This window comes from Ovis aries, chromosome 22, assembly GCF_016772045.2.
Source record: "Ovis aries strain OAR_USU_Benz2616 breed Rambouillet chromosome 22, ARS-UI_Ramb_v3.0, whole genome shotgun sequence".
Classification (NCBI taxonomy): domain Eukaryota; kingdom Metazoa; phylum Chordata; class Mammalia; order Artiodactyla; family Bovidae; genus Ovis; species Ovis aries.
The window spans coordinates 34,272,301-34,289,153 of NC_056075.1; the positions used below are offsets into that span (position 1 = coordinate 34,272,301).

The following is a 16,853-nucleotide window of genomic DNA, read 5'->3' on the forward strand; positions in this document are numbered from 1 at the left end:
TTTTTCTCTTGATGAGTCTGGCTAAAGGTTTATCAATTTTCTTTTCAAAGAAACAACTTTGAGTTTCATTGGTCTTTTCTGTTGTGTTCTTTGTCTCAGTTTCATTTATTTCCGCTCTGATCTTTATGATTTCTTTCCCCTACTAACTTTGGGTTTTGTTAGTTCTTTTCTCTCTAGTTGCTTTAGGTGTGAGGTTAGGTTGTTTATTTGGGATTTTTCTTATTTCCTGAGGTAAGATTATATTGCTATAAACTTCTTTCTTAGAACTGCTTTTGCTGTGTCCCATAGGTTTTGGATCATCATACTTTCATTTGTCTCTGGGTATTTTTTGGTTTCCTCTTGTATTTCTTTAGGGATCCATGTTTTTGTTTGATAGCATATTCTTTAGCCTCCATGTGTTAATGTTTTTTACAGTTTTTTTTTCCTTGTAGTTGATTTCTAATCTCATAGCATTGTGGATGGAAAAGATGCTTGATATAAGAAAATTTACCAAGGCTTACTTTGTGGCCCAGCATGTGATCAATCCTGGAGAATATTCCATATGCAGTTAAAAATAATGTGTATTCTGCTGCTTTTGGATGTAATGCTCTATAAGTATCAATTAAGTCCATTTGGCCTAATGTGTCATTTGAGGCCTGTGTTTCCTTATTGATTTTATGTCTGGATGATGTGGTGTCCATTGATGAAACTGGGGTATTAAAGTCCCCCATTATTTTTGTCACTGTCAATTTATCCTTTTATAGATGTTAGTATTATATATTGAGGTGTTCCTATGTTGGGTGCATATATATTTATGATACTTATATCTTCTTCTTGGGTTGATCCCTTGATTATTATGTAGTGTCCTTCTATGTCTCTTACAGTGCTCTTTATTTTAAAGTCCATTTTGTCTGATATGAGTATTGCTACAGTGGCTTTCTTTTGATTTCCATTTGCATGAAATACTTTTTTCCATCCCTGACTTTCAGTCTGTATGTATCCCTAGATCTGAAGTCGGTCTCTTATAGACAGCATACATATAGGCCTTGGTTTCGTATCCCTTCAGCCTGTTTGTATCTAATGGTTGGAGCATTTAATCTATTTATGTTTAAAGTAATTACCCCCACCTCTGCTGGAAACCCTCCAATACCATCTGGTAGGTCTGGCCCAGGCTCTTAGGAGGTCACAGATTTTGTCCCTGGGATCTGGTATGAAACCTTGTGTGCACCCTCTAAGAGTGGAGTGTCTGTTTCCCCCAGTTCTGTGGCAGTCTGCAATTAAATGCTGCTGGCCTTCAAAGCCAGATACTCTTGAGTCTCCTCCTCCTGATGCCAAACCCCCAGGCTGGGGAGTCTAACATGCAGCTCAGAACTTTGACTCCAGTGGGACATCCTCTATAATATAATTATTTTTCAGTTCGTGAGTCTCTCACCCAGTGGGTGTGGGATTTGATTTTATCATGATTGCACTTTTCCTACCATCTCGCTGTGGCTTCTTCTTTGTCTTTGGATGTAGAATATCTTTTTTAGTAGGTTTCAGAGTTTTTTTTTGTTGTTGTTGATGGACTTGGACTCAGATGACTCAGCCCTGCTCTCATGTGAAAAGTTATGCCAGTTGCAGGGACTGGTACCAAAAGGCACTTTATAGAGGTCACTGTGTACCTCTCCCAGCCCCTTATTTTATGGAGGAGGATACTGAGGTTGAGAAGGAGCAGGCAACTTGGCCAGGACCACAGAATCACACTGCTCATCCAATAGGCCCCATGGAACTGTCCTTTCTCGCCTCTCCTTGCCCTCTCCTCAGCCTCTACCTCTTAACACTTAGTTGAGCCTCTTGTTAGCTGTGTTGAAAGTCATACCTAAGGGCTGTCATTCATGACCCATGACATGCAGAGACACATTGAGAATGTGCCAGATGAAGACACTGGGGTGAGAAAGATGCCTTTTTACATGTCTGAACAAGGTAAACTCTTTGGGGATGTGAATAGTTAGCACTTCTGTATCCCAGGATGACTGTAAGACGACCAACCAGGACAGGAGGCAGTAACTGGATTTTTGGCGAAGGTTGCAGGGTCACTGAGGACACTGAATGTTGAGACACTCTTATTATTCAGAACAGAGGAATGCTGGCTGACTGGGAGTGATGACCTCCCCAGGGCACTTTACCCTTTTTCTTCAGTGGAGTTTGAAATTCTGCACTGCTGAGCACAGCTATGCCCAAAACCCAGAATACTTGCCTTTCAGACCAAGGCAGTCCCCTAAAAGTGTGTCTTGAAATGGCTAAGAAACCACTATGACAATCACCTTATTGCTATTTTGTGATAACTTTGGGAAATGTTGTACCTCATGATAACCTAAAATCAGAAAATCACAGCCAGAAATTGGCCTTCGAATGTTTAGAACTCTGGCCAGGGGGACTGTGCAAGTCTGTTCCATCATCTGATTAATTTCATAATTACACAACTCTGAGTTTTCTGTGATTTAATTTTTTTGGACCCCATCTGTAGCTTTATCAGAGTTGTAGTATGTTTAAATAGCTCTACAGAAATAGCACTCACCACATTACTTTAGCACAAAGCCTTTTATAGCAGCTGTAGCTTATTTCAAGCTACATTAATATTTAAACATAGTTTTTACAAGAGATAAAATTATAAAACTTAAAAAAATATTATTTGTGTATTTTTTTCATAAAACTGCATTATTTCCCATGTTGAGCCCTTTTATGGTTATATAACAAACCAGTGAACTTGGCTGTTATAATGTAGTAAATTAGTTGCTAAAACAGAGTTGCCCCACCCCTGGTCATGGACGAGTACTCGTCCGTGGCCTGTTAGGAACTGGAACACACAGCAGGAGGTGAGTGACGGTCAAGCTTCATCTGTAGTTACAGCCACTGCCCATCACTCACATTGCCACCTGCGATCCACCCCCTGTCAGATCATCAGGTGCGAGAGATTCTCCCAGGAGTGTGAACCCTACTGTGAACTGCGCATGCGGGTTCTAGGTTGCATTCTCCTTATGAGAATCATCATGAAACCATCCCCCCACCCCCCAGCCTCAGTTCATGGAAAAATTCTCTTCCACGAAACTGGTCCCTGGTGCCAAAAAGGTTGGGAACCACTGCCCTAAAAGAACACATTTAGCTAGATTCCAGGATTTTTATCCACTGCCAAAACCAACAATAACAAAAACTCCTGTGATCAACATCCCGGTGCCTTCAGTGAATATTCTTATGAATTATTTTTTGAAGTCTGTTCCAGGCACTACCTGCATCAGAATCATGGCGAGTGGTGGAAGGGAGGCAGGTTTAAAATGCAGATTCTCAGGCCTGGTTGCACATCTACCAGTTTGGACTCTGAGAAGATGGAATCTGAGATTCCACATTATTAAGTTGCCTGAGGGACTTTCGTGCTTGCTAGAATTTGAGATGAACTCAAAAGATAAACTTGGGATAGACTGCTAGGTGGTCATTATAATGACCAGTGATGGAGTGCTTACTAGGTACCAGGAGGCATTTAACCCTCAAACAGTACTGTTACTTTCCCTACTTTAGCAAGTTTGACAGGAATCTCAGGCTATGTAACTTTGCCGAGTTTAGCTGGTCAGTATACCACAGGACTTAGTATCTGTGTCCTTGTTCTTGATCAGTCTGTGTGTTGCTCTCATAAACAGCAGTCTATCTGTGAACCTTCATTTTCTACCTAGTTGAGTCCCATTGGAGAGAAATTAGCAAAACATTAGATTTGGGACTCAGACCTCTAGTTCTGGAGCCAGATGCTGAGCTGAGAACAGACTCAGTGAGGAACGCTCCAAGAAATAAGGAAAGTGGAGGCAGCAGGGTTTCTTCTCACTTGCTGGGGGTCAGAGCTTGATAGGCTGGAGTCAGTGGGTCAGGCGCAGGAGAGGGTGACTGGCGCGGGCATTTGTGTCCTGAGCGATGTGGAGGGTGGACACCACAGAGGCCAATGGAGTAGTGACCTGGGCCCTCCTGTCCTTGAAATTTAATTTCTCTCTGGCCATAGGCTGGTGACTCTGAAGAGGGGGCCCAGACCCACTCCGAAAATCAACCATCTAACCATCACTTCTTTTCCTGTGGATTTAGTACTTTCAGTTCAGTTGCTCAGTCGTGTCCGACTCTTTGCGACCCCATGAATCGCAGCACGCCAGGCCTCCCTGTCCATCACCAACTCCCGGAGTTCACTCAGACTCACATCCATCGAGTCCATGATGCCATCCAGCCATCTCATCCTTTGTCGTCCCCTTCTCCTCCTGCCCCTAATCCCTCCCAGCATCAAAGTCTTTTCCAGTGAGTCAACTTTTCTCCAAAGAAAGCTAAGCGCCAAAGAATTGATGCGTTTGAACTGTGGTGTTGGAGAAGACTGTTGAGAGTCCCTTGGACTGCAAGGAGATCCAACCAATCCATTCTGAAGATCAGCCCTGGGATTTCTTTGGAAGGAATGATGCTAAAGCTGAAACTCCAGTACTTTGGCCACCTCATGAGAAGAGTTGACTCACTGGAAAAGACTTTGATGCTGGGAGGGATAAGGGGCAGGAGGAGAAGGGGATGACAGAGGATGAGATGGCTGGATGGCATCATGGACTCGATGGACGTGAGTCTGAGTGAACTCCAGGAGTTGGTGATGGACAGGGAGGCCTGGCGTGCTGCGATTCATGGGGTCGCAAAGAGTCAGACACAACTGAGCGACTGAACTGAAAGTACTAAACCCACAGGAAAAGAAGTGATGGTTAGATGGATGACAGAGGAAAGGCATGTTTTCAGGAGAGAAAGCTGAGGCTGGCTGAGAAAGTAAGGCTGCAGGGTCACAGCCAGAGGCTTGTGGGAATCACCACCAGGGGAAGCCACAGGGAGCTCCTGGCTTTCAGTGAGAAATGTTTTGTGACCGTTTGGGCAGTAGTACAGTCAGGGTCAGCAAACCTTTTCATCAAAGAGCCATACAGTAAATATTTTAATGCTTTGCTGGCCACATGCTCTGTGTAGATAGCACATAAATGAGTGGGCACCCGTTTTCTGTGCCCATTTGCCCCGAGGCTTTAATTTGCCAACCCCCTCAAAGGAATAACCATTGGCTTTGAAATCAGCCTGCTGCTGCCAAGTCACTTCAGTCGTGGCCCACCCTGCACGACCCCATAGACGGCAGCCCACCAGGCTCCCCCATCCCTGGGATTCTCCCGGCAAGAACACTGGAGTGGGCTGCCATTTCCTTCTCCAATGCATGAAAGTGAAAAGTGAAAGTGAAGTTGCTCAGCCATGTCCGACTCTTAGCAATCCCATGGACTGCAACCTACCAGGCTCCTCTGTTCATGGGATTTTCCAAGCAAGAGTACTGGAGTGGGGTGCCATTGCTTTCTCCAGAAATCAGCCTGACTGAGTTTAAACTGCAGTTCTGACCTCCACTAACCGGGGAGAGGCAAGTTGTATAATGCGATGGTAAGAACTTGGACTCTGGAAGTTCTGGGTTCAAATCCTGCCTCCACCACCCACTTTAGCTAAGGCCCTTCTCTGAACTCTCCTGTCTCAGAGCTATGGTGAGAATTACATGAGCCAAGCACCTTTATACACACGCTTAGTGGTGCTTGGCACATAAGGTGAACAGTAAATATTAGCAGTTAGTATTACTGGTCTCTGAGCAGAGGATTCCTCATCTATTACCATCCACTGAAAGGCTTTGCCCAAAATCTATTGTAGTAAGTCATTATTTTCTACCTAGGTGACACCCAGAGCTGGCAGTTCACCCTCTGTGGATGTGGGCACGAGCCTCCTATGGTGAAATTTAGTAGGGATTCTGTGCTGGGATTCCAAGCTGAGCCAACAATCTCCATAACTGGACTGTGAGGAATGGAGAGTCTTAGCCTCCGGTGAGATGAGACCATAGTCACCTGCCCTGCTCTGAAAGTAGTCAAACAGTTCAACCTCCCAACGCCCAACCCTGAACCTGGAAGTGAGACACAGAGGCTTGATCTTGAAAATGACCCTTGCATCAAAGCCCCGCCATTCATGCTCAGAAATCCTTACCAAGCTCAGTTACCTGCTTTCCCAAGGACGTGCTGAGCTGTAACAAGAAGGCTTCAGGGATGGGGAGATAGGAGGTGGGTGTTAGACAAAAAGATGAGAATCGTGCCCTGGAGCCATCATGGGGAGAGAAAGCATACATGAATAACATTGTTATATAATACAACACATGTGCAGACTGAGTACTAAGTCCAGGGGAAAAATTCATTTTTCTTCGTCACTGTGGTTTAGATCTTTCTCTCTCTGTCTTTTTCCCCCTTACTATATGCATTTAACACTGTGTGTGTGCTCAGTTGCTCAGTTGTGTCTGACTCTTTGCGACCCCATGGACTGTAGCCCACCAGGCCCCTCTGTCTGTGGAATTCTCCAGGCAAGAATACTGGAGTGGGTTGCCATTTCCTTCTCCAGGGGGATCTTCCCAACCCAAGGATCAAACCCGCACCTCTTGCATCTCCTGCACGGGCAGGCGGATTCTTTACCACTGGTGCCACCTGGGAAGCTCCATCACTGTGGTTTAGCTGGTGAGAGAGTGTACAGGTCATGTGGGAATTGTCCCTTTGAACCTCTGCTGGGAGAAGGTGGCTGTTGTCTCAGGTTCTCATTCCAACTTCACCCCTGGATCTCTGGCACTTTCTTCCTTTTTTTTTTCCTTCTGGGTGAACTCAGAGGAGGGCGCACAGAGACAAGCCTTGCTCTGAAATACCTTCTGCACAAAGGATTCCCAGGGGGCAGAAATGCCTCTGTGCCCCAGATCCTCATCATTGTCACTGACGGAAGGTCCCAAGGGCACGTGGCCCTGCCCGCCAAACAGCTCAAGCAGAGGGGCGTCACTGTGTTCTCGGTGGGCATCCGCTTCCCAAGGTAAGAGATTTGGTTGTACTGGGTCAGCCCTCTGGGTCAGCCTGGCGGGCTTCACAGCCATGGGCAGAGAGGGGAGCTGGGAAAACCATCCTGGGTCTTCGGGGACCTGTCTTTCCCTCACTTTGGTGCATTGTTGCTGGCACACAGGGAACTCCAACTCTTTGGAAGTCCGAGAGTTTGCATTGTCTTTAGTCTGAACACTTGGTTTCAGGTGTCAGAAACTTGACTCCCACGTATCTGGGCAGAAATGGAAATTCACGGACTCATATAACTGCACCAGTGGGTCAGGGGTTTCTCGGGGTCAGCAGGAGTTAAGGATTTTGCTGCCTTTTAGACTCTTTCTGTCCCCCATCCAATTGTCTCTGCTGTTCTCTCAGCCCGGCTTTCTCAGGAAGCTGGGACTGTGGGTGCAGGCAGCGCCCCAGGTCCCATCTTCCCAGCTCCATCCTGGAGACAAAAGACTCAGTTCTCCAGTTTCAAGTTGAATAATCCAAGAAAGTGTTCTGGTGAGCCTGAGGCTGGTCTGTGTCTGGCTCCCCTCTTCTCCAACATGTTTCTCTAGGTGCTGAAATCTGCCTTCCTGGTGGGGGGAGGGGTATATTCTTAGCCTTAAAAATGGAGATGAGCTCTGTGAACATCTAGTTGTTGTGGGTATCAAGTGAAATGACTCTGGTCCTGGCACTGTGCCTGTACACAGACATCTCTATTCATTTTAGTACTGCCATTCCAGAACCAACTCCCTGCCCCAGGACACCACAGTCCACGGATGTTCAGGTTCTTTATTTAGCCCTCCCATATCCGTAGATCATAAACATAGCACAGAAGCCACAGTGAGCTGAATCTGTGGGTGTGGAACCTATGGATCTGGAAAGCCTGCTGTACTTTTCTTATTCTCTCAATAAGTATAGGCTGTCTTCCTCGTGCCAGATGCTATTCTAGGTTCTCAGGATACAGAGACAATAATATTGTACAAAGTCCTTGCCTTCATGGAACTTCATTCTAGGAAAGGAACTAGATAACAAACAAGTGAGTGAATAAATAAGTAATTTCAGGTGGACATAAAATGCAGAGAAGAAAAATAAAGTAGATAAGAGGTTACAGAATGATGGGAGTAGACAGGATGGCTATTTTGTGGGGGGGAGCAGGTAGGGGACACCATGCAGCTTTTGGGATTTTAGTTTCCCAACCAGGGATTGAACCAGCAGTGAGAGCGCTGAGTCCTAACACTGGACTGTAAGGGAATTCCCAAGAGGATAGCTATTTTAGATAAGGGGAGTCTGGTAAGGCTCCCTCAAGGAGTTGATTTTTGAGCAGAAACTGAAGTGAGGAACAAGCCTTCCACATAACAAAAAGCAGGCAAGGCAGGCAGATGGCAAGTGCAAAGGCCCTGAGGCAGCAGCTAGCTGAGTGTCTTACAGAAACAGCAAGACAGCCAGAGAGCAGCTGGAGACCAACCAGCAAGGGGTGAATTACAAGAAATAAGGTGGCAGGAGGTGGGCAGGAATCTGGGCTGGAGACTTTGTGAAGTTTGTAATGAGTAGTGTGGGAAGTCTGTGGAGGGTTTTGAGCAGGAGAATTGCATGAACTGGCTTACATTTTTAGGGGATCACACTGACTGCCAAGAAGAGAATAGACTGATGGGACCGAGAGAGAGGCAATGATAGGGGCAGTGGGGGAACCTAGGAGACAGTGGAGCGGCTCACATGCAGTTTAATGGTGGTTTGTCATAGGGCAGCAGCTGTGAGCCGTAGAGGAATGGCTGGATCTAGGATGTGCTTGGAAGGCAGAGCAGTGGTGTGACTGGTGTGTTGGATGTGGGTGCATGAGAGAAGAATAGAAGATTTTGACTTGAGCCCCAGTGTGAATGACATGAAAAAGACTGGGAAGGGAAATGGAATTCTGTTTCAGACAGGGCAGGTCTGAGATTCATATTGGCCATCTCAGTAGAGAGGCTGAGTAGAGAGTTGGATGGGAGGGTCTGGCACATAGGAGAAGGGACAGGCATCGAGATGGAGACGGCAGATAGTGTTTAAAGCCTAAATAAGATCACCCGAGTGTCGGGAGAGAGGACCTCCGAGGACCAGCAAGTGCAGGTCAGAAAGAGGAAGACTGGAGACTGAGGCTGCAGGCACCATGGGGCTGTCCCGATCGTGCTGTGTCCTGGTGCAATGATGACAGGCACCACCACCATTGCTGCTGTCGTTGTAAGTTGGTACTAAACACAGGCTGCCTTATGGCTGGCTCTTTTTGTGTTCTCAGATATAAGGAACATAAACCCCTTGAGAGAGGAGAACGGGTGTTACTTTATGGCTCCCTGCCCACTCTCCTGCCCAACAGAGTGTCTTATGAATAATAGTTGCCCAAGGTCTGTCACTGAGGATGGAACTCCCCACAAGGTGGAAATATTGGCCCATTCTGGGGCTTTCTTCTCCAGCTGCTAGCTGGAGGAGCGCTTCTCAAACTATATGTGGTGAAGGTCCAGTTTTTTTTTTTCCCTAATGGATTATGCCCTGATGCTTTAAAAAAAATTACAAAAAAATGAATTACCAGAAAAATGAGATAAAAACAAAGTCAAAATAGAAGCTCAAATTCTTATTAATTGACCCAACAAATATAAAAATGGCTCTGTCAAGTAGCCATACAGTTAGTTTATAAATGCCTGGTATCTATGCTCATGAGATTCTGAATCAGGGTGAGAAGTTTAGGGACCTGCACTGGCCCATAGACCATACTTCGAGCATTTCTGGTGTAGAGAAATTAAGAATCTAGTTGCTCAGGAAAGGGGGTATCACTCGGATTTGAAAGCCCGAGTTTTGCAGACACAGGAAGCCTCTGAGGAAGCCTGGTGGGCTCCCAGGCCCACCTAACCCCTTCCCCTACTCCTAGTAGAAGGCCGGTGCACTGTTGACCAGTGGTTCTCCAGGTATGTTCCTTGGACCAGCAGCATCAGCATCATTTAGAGCTTGTTAGAAACCCACACACTCAGGCCGCACCTCATTGAATCCAAAACTCTGGGGCAAGGAGCCTCAATCTCTGCTTTTTCTGGTCCTCAGTGATTCTGATGCCACTAAAGTCTGAGAACCGCTGTAGTGAGATTCAAGACTGATGCCGCTCAAACTCTTCCCTCCCCGCCTGTCTTTAGTGTATTTTAAACCCACTCTCTGAGGAGTCTTAACTCTGGCTGAGTATCTGGATTACCCAGGGAGCTTTTAAGAAGGTCTCTTTGGGAGCTGGGAGAGCTAAGGGTGAGGGGGCCTGGCAGAGCTGCCCACTCAAAGCTACTGTGAGTCTAGAACTAAGAAGCCCCTCCTTCTTGCCAGGCGCTGTCCTAGGTACTGGATAAAATGGCTGGTTTCTGTGGCTTCAGAGGAGAATCAGAGTTTTACATGAGGTGATTTAGAGATCCACGAACGTTTTGCTGTATTGCCAAGCCTTGGTCTATTTTGATGAACTTTTTGATGGGCAAGATTCTAAATGGGTTACTGACTACCTTGTCTTCTTAAAGACAGAGTTTTTTCAACATCCTTTAACCCTTCTTCATGCCCTAGGGTCATCGTCCCACCCATCATTTCTGTTCCGGGCACTGACAGTGCCCTCTGGTTGTTAAACTATGCCAGTTCCCACCTCTACATGGCCTCACGTTGCTGGCCTCTGAGTTCTTACGGCCATGGTTTATAATCGTCATGATTTTTTTTTTTCTATTACTAGTTGTTCCTGTGTGTGCTTCTCTTGGCATCACCTAGAACCAGAAACCACTTTCTTTCATTTCCCTTCTGGTTAAATTTTTCTCATCAGCTAAAAGTTGTAAAACCAGATGACTAGATCTGTTAGGATCAAGTCTCAAATACGGGCTGACAGTTCAAGTGGGAGGCTCCCCTCTGAGGAAATTGGTGGGTTGCTGGAACATGCACACATGACTACCCACAGCTCAGCATCCTCAGTCTTTCTGTGGTTCACATCTAGACCTTCCCTGCATCCTAGATGGATGAGGTTGCAGCTAGGTGGCTCCTGCCTCGGTGGGTGGTGGTGCTGTCCACACAGAGCCCAGGGTCTAGGAGATGGGTGGGCAGGAGGTGGGTGAGCGTGGGGCGACGAGCCATTGTGACTTCTCTGCTGCGGCCGGGACTCAGGTGGGAGGAGCTGCACTCACTGGCCAGCGATCCAAGGGAGCAGCATGTGCTGATGGCCGAGCAGGTGGATGACGCCGCCAATGGCCTCTTCAGCACCCTCAGCAGCTCCGCCATCTGCACCACCACCTCTCCAGGTGAGTATGGGCCTCCCAGCTGGGAAGGAGTGGCCTTGCCCATATAGGAGTGGGATGTGAGGGTGGGGAGGGTTCCCCAAGGCCAGAAGTCAGGACACAGGAGGCTCCCTAAGGAAGTGGGGGAAGAGGGACAAGACCTAGCAGCTTCAGCCCTGGGACACTCAGCTTCGTTCAGCCTCCCCGTGTCAGGCCCTGTGAGGGTTTTGGCTGGGAATCCTAAGATTCTTTGAGGGATCGAGAGGCTCGGGGCTTGAGATCCAGATGTGGCGGGGAGCCCCCTGTGCCTGTCCACTGCTTGGGAGGAGGAAGGAGCCAGCTCCCCATGCTGTCAGCACAGGGAGGCTTCATCTTGGGGTGAGATCCCTGTATGCATAGTCAGCTTTGTCAGGGTCTCCAGGAGCTGGAGTGACATATGTAGTATGAAAGGTACATGTGTGCACACGATGGAAGAGCTGCGAGGGGCGGGGCCTGTGCAGAGGAGATGCTTGGAGACTGGCTGGCCTTCCGCTGTGTGTTCTGCCAAGAAGGAGTGAGGGCAGGGGTTAGTGGGGCCATGGGGAATGAGGCTTAACTCTGTCTTCCCTGTCTTGGGCATGCATGGTGGACACAGACTGCAAGGTCCAGCCTCACCCCTGTGAGCGCAAGACACTGGAGACGATCAGGGAGCGTGCTGGCCTCGCCCCATGCTGGAGAGGATCTCGGGGCACTGATGCTGTGCTGCCTGCCCTCTGTCCCTTCTCCAGGTTTGTCCTCAAGGTCTGAGGTCAGAGCCCAAAGGTTCGGCCTGGGCAGGGTTGGCCAGGGGCTCACGGGCTGCAGGGAGAATGGCTCTCTGGGGCCTTGGCCGTGGAGCCTGTGACGGGGATCGGAGGAGACCAGAGAGGGAGCCAGGGACAGAGTTTCAGGGACATAGGCAGGGGCGCAGGTACTCAGTGTCAGAGTCTAGTAGACCCACCAGCCAGGCACCCAGGGTAGGTGAGCAGGGCAGGTCACAGCCATTCTGGAAGGCTGGTGGGTCAGCCAAAAACTGGTTGGATAGGGCAGTGGTTTGGACGTGGGATAGTGGTCTGGCAACTTGGTTCCTCTGAGTACCAGTTTCCACCTTTGTAGGGGCTGAGCAAAGCAAGAGGCTTAAGCAAGATCCTTGGATGAACTCCAGTTGTAGATGTGGTTGGGGAGGCTGGATTCTTCAGGACAGGAGCTCAGGCATTCGAGAACACCTGCTGCCCAGCTGCTGGCCACTGCCCGGCAGACTCCCCAGACCGTCCCTCAGCACTTTATCTGATCACCTCCAGTATGGCCCCTGGTTAGCAATTCATGATCCGGGCCACCCATTATTTCTAGAGAGCCAGGGTAGTGTTCGTACCAGCTGCATCTTGCCCCTTGGCCTGGCCTCTGCGATGAGATCAGAGCATGTACACGGCAATGAGACGGAACAGCAGAGAAGCTGCAAGGGCTGTGCTGAGCCAATGCTGAGTCCAAATGCCACCCTGGCAGGGAAGGGCCGTGCCCCCCATGTGGATCAGAGGAAGTGGGGCCTGGGGCCCTGTCAGAGGCCATTAGAGGCTGTCTTCTGAACCTGAGCTTTCAAGTGAATGGAGGTAGTTCTTTGTTCTCTGGTGAACATAAGTTTAAGTGCCCCTCTGAGCCGGATGGTGTGTGACAAGGAGGTGGCCACAGTCACTGCCCCCAGAGAGCCTCCCAAGTGCTGTAGCAGGGCCTGTTTCCTTCTTGCACAGCATGCAGAAGGGGCTGCTTGAAGGAGCTATTATATGTATATAATACATATATATATATAATTTAAAAGTCTTTATATATAGTTTTATTTCTTTATGGCTGCACTGGGTCTTTGTTGCTGGGTGTGAGGTTTCTCTAGTTGTGTCAAGTGGGAGCTCCTCTCTAGTTGCCTTGTGTGGACCTCTCGTTGCAGAGCATGGGCTCTAGGGTGCATGAGCTTCAGTAGTTGCCGCTCATGGGCTCAGTAGCTGTGGCGCCCGGGCTTAGTTGCCCTGCGGCATGTGGAATCTTCCCGGACCAGGAATCGAACCTGTGTCCCCTGCATTGGCAGGCAGATTCCCACCTGCTGCACCACCAGGGAGGTCCCTCAACAACCTTGAATGGTGTCAGAACCAGGTTGCAGTGGAGCTGAGGCATCCAGAGGTTGGGAGGCCCAGGAGAGGCTGGTGGGTAGAGTACACTTAATGGCTTTGTGCTCGGACTCTGGGGACACCACCATTAATGAGCTGGGAACCTCCGCTGTCTGTTCCCATGTTCAGAAAGGGAGTGAGAATAGGACCTGCCCCAGAGGATTTGTCTGGAGCATGCAGGAATTAATATATCAAGGCTTCTAGAATAATGCATATAGTAGGCTTTTCATCAAGCCCTTCACTCAAGAAATCTTTGCAGAGGCTCTCCTGAGATCTTAGCACTGCCCCAAGTCCTGGGGAATCTGCATGAGCATCTCAGAAACAGATCTGCCCTTGTGAGCAAGAGGCAGCAGTGAACAGAGTAAGTAGCTAGAGGAACTCTTAGGTGATGCCAAGTGCCTGCTGGGGAAAGAATGCGGGGGTGGAGGGAGACAGAGCAGGTTGAATAGGTGTTTGGGGTAGGTGAGCACTTTTAATTACAGTAGGCAGGGAAGGCAGAGAATGTGGCATCTGAGTCTAGAGCTGAGGGAGGTGGCAGGTGGTGGGGCGGGGTGGCAAGCTGAGGACAGGTCCAGGCAAAGGCCTAGACAGTGTCTGCTCAGTAGCATGGGCTCCCAGTGCTGGGCTGGGTAGGGAGGGCAGGGCCCATGGAACTTTCTGAGCTTGGATGTGTGGTTTTATGAGATTGTCATGGGAGAAGTAGATGTGGAAGGGAAGAAGAGTTCTCTTTAATGAGCTGGTGGCTTGGCAGAGTGTTGACTTCAGCAACCCCTTGAGTGCAGAATTGACTTGCCTTTTATCCCAAGGGGATGTTTTGCCTCAGGTAAGCTCCTGCCCTAGCAATGAGCCCCATTAGCCGCCCCTCAGCTGGGCAACACTGGGGTGGGATCCCACTGGGAGAAGCCTTCTTGGGAAAGTTTTAGAGAACTTGATTGCCAAGGCCCCGAGAGAATTTCCTTAGAGATGAGGCCATTGTGGAGCTACTGCCAGGCAAGGGGAGGGCTTCCTGCCGGAAGGACAAGGGCCCCTTCTTGCCTTGGCTGGCGTGTGACCCCACAGAGTCAGGAGAACTGGGGTGGGGTGGCCCAGAGGGCAAGATGGATGGGCTTTGGAGTCCGAGACAGAGTTCAGATCCTACTCTGCTGTTTTGATAAACGTGTGACTTTGGGCCCCTCAGTTCAGCCCCCTGAGCCCTCTTCTCCACCTGAAAGAGGCTGTTTCTTCAAATAGCTGAGGACTTGATGTAATGATGGGGATGGATGGAGCATGGAAGCCAGCACAGGAATGGTGGCCCTTGTGTTGTCACAGAAGGTTGACAACCAAACAGGCCTCAGGGGTCATTGAGACCAGCCAGTGGTTTGCACATCCTCCTGGCAGGGCTGTGGCACTGGGGGAGCCGTGAACAGTCCTGTTCCCTCTCCACCAAGGCTCCAAGGAACACAGTTGAAAACTACCCAATAGAGTTGCTATACAGAAGAGGGGACTGAGGACCAGAGAAGCGACTTGCCCGAGGTCACACAGCCAGAATCCAGTTGCCTAATCCCAGTATTTCTTGCCCCCCACTCATTCTGCTGTCCCCAAGAAAGCTGTTCATGTAGCTCAGAGTATCGAACACAGACATCTCTAACTTCTGACAGGATAGCCAGCTTAAATTATCTTTTTTTTTTAAAAAATTGTCTTTGAGTAGTTTGAAATATTTCCTACTACATGTGCAGACAAAAGTTGGGGTGGAATCAGGGGGAAAAAGGTTTCTTGAGTCACTTCTGCATTGGCATCTTATGTTAGCTCTTAGTATTTTAAATAACCTTTCCTGTTAAACCTCTGATCTGTACCATTTGATTTCCTGGGTCGTAGCTGGAAGAGAGTGTTCTTCACCCACCCCACCAGCTGCTACAGGACCACCTGCCCAGGTATAGTCTGCCTCTTTGATCCTCCTGTTCTTTCTGGCCCTGGGATGAGGCTGGCTCTCAAAGGGGCATTTGTACTCCTGGGGCAGCAAGTAGGGTTGGACCTGGCTCCAGGGCAGAGGCATGGGGATTTCAGAGGCAGAGCAACATGCTTGTGTGGTACTCAATGCTTCCCTCATTCAGCGGTATCTTTTCACTGAGAATGGAGTGAAGCTTTGGAATTACTTCCTTAACTGGGACTCTGCTTTTACATGAGGCAGAGCAGGGCATGCACTGACCCCTAGCTTTGCAAACAGAAAACCTCCTATCTAGCACCAAACCCAGAGCAAGATACCTGAGCCTTACTTTCTTCCTCTGTAAAATGAGGGCAATGTTTGCCCCTTGTCTGGACTCCCCGTCTCCCTACTCTGGGTGGTAGAGGGTACCATACATGGACTCCTAGGGAAGATTCAGTAGATGTTGTCCACCCAAGTGCTTCATCAGTTACAAAGTCCCCAGCAAACAGGAGGACTTATAAACCCCATTAAGATCATTTGGCCTGGCTTCCCAGTGGGCCCTCCCAACTCATCACTCTGGGGTCTAGAGCACCTCACGGATGCAGGAGCATGACAGTTGGTTGTCTTGGCATCAGTGCTTGTATGGATTTGCTGCTCCTAATGAGGTCAGGTGCCTGGCCCCTGAAGAGCCAAAGGCTTGTGTGCAGGCGGGAGGGTACTTCCTACCTGGGGTTAGGTGATCCGCTGGGCATCTTATTTTAAAGTTCCAAGGTGGCTGGCCTCTGACAGCTGGCAGGAACTGAAAGCCTGGTTGTTTCCACTTAGAAATAAAAGGTCAGGGATTTATGGTTTTGAAAGCAGAGTAGCTTGGGTTTGAGTCCTAGCTCTGCCACTTTCCAAGTAGCTAACCTTCAGCAGTGACTTCTGTTTGTTGAGTTTCAGCTTCCTGTCTGTGACGTGGGGGTTTACAGTACTTGCTTCATTTGGTTGTATCAGTGAAATGAGATCATGCATGTGTAACCCTCAGCTCACTTCAGTTCACTCACTCAGTCGTGTCCGACTCTGCGACACCATGGACTGCGGCACGCCAGGCTCCCCTGTCCATCACCAACTCCCGGAACTTACTCAAACTCATGTCCATTGCGTCGGTGATGCCATCCAGCATCTCATCCTCTGTCGTCCCTTTCTCCTCCCACCTTCAATCTTTCTAGCATCAGGGTCTTTTCCAAGGAGTCAGTTCTTCACATTAGGTGGCCAAAGTATTGGAGTTTCAGCTTCAACATCAGTCCTTCCAATGACTATTCAGGACTGATTTCCTTTAGGATGGACTGGTTGGATCTCCTTGCAGTCCAAGGGACTCTCAAGAGTCTTCTCCAACACCACAGTTCAAAAGCATCAGTTCTTCAGTGCTCAGCTTTCCTTATGGTCCAACTCTGACATCCATACATGACTACTGGAAAAACCATAGCTTTGACTAGACGGACCTTTTTTAGTAATGTCTCTACTTTTTAATATGCTGTCTAGGTTGGTCATAGCTTTTCTTCCAAGGAGCAAGTGTCTTTTAATTTCGCAGTACCTGACCCATAATAGCCGCTCATTTAAAGGCCACTGTCGGCACTGTTAATGAACTCCCAGTCATTTCCATGAAACTCCAGCTGATAGGACTGCA

At 48.6% G+C, this 16,853-nt stretch overlaps 1 protein-coding gene across 4 annotated transcripts in view; it reads left to right on the forward strand.

Moving 5' to 3' along the window:
* The window catches only part of VWA2 (von Willebrand factor A domain containing 2), a 52,020-nt gene that overhangs the window by 23,987 nt on the left and 11,180 nt on the right, over positions 1–16,853 (forward strand). For all 4 annotated transcript variants that reach the window (XM_042239054.2, XM_042239052.2, XM_042239053.2 and 1 more), the window contains 4 exons: positions 6,676–6,870; positions 11,001–11,134; positions 11,745–11,877; positions 15,136–15,191. In XM_042239054.2, the coding sequence (XP_042094988.1) occupies positions 6,676–6,870; positions 11,001–11,134; positions 11,745–11,877; positions 15,136–15,191 (518 nt within the window). The remainder of the gene's footprint in view (positions 1–6,675; positions 6,871–11,000; positions 11,135–11,744; positions 11,878–15,135; positions 15,192–16,853) is intronic.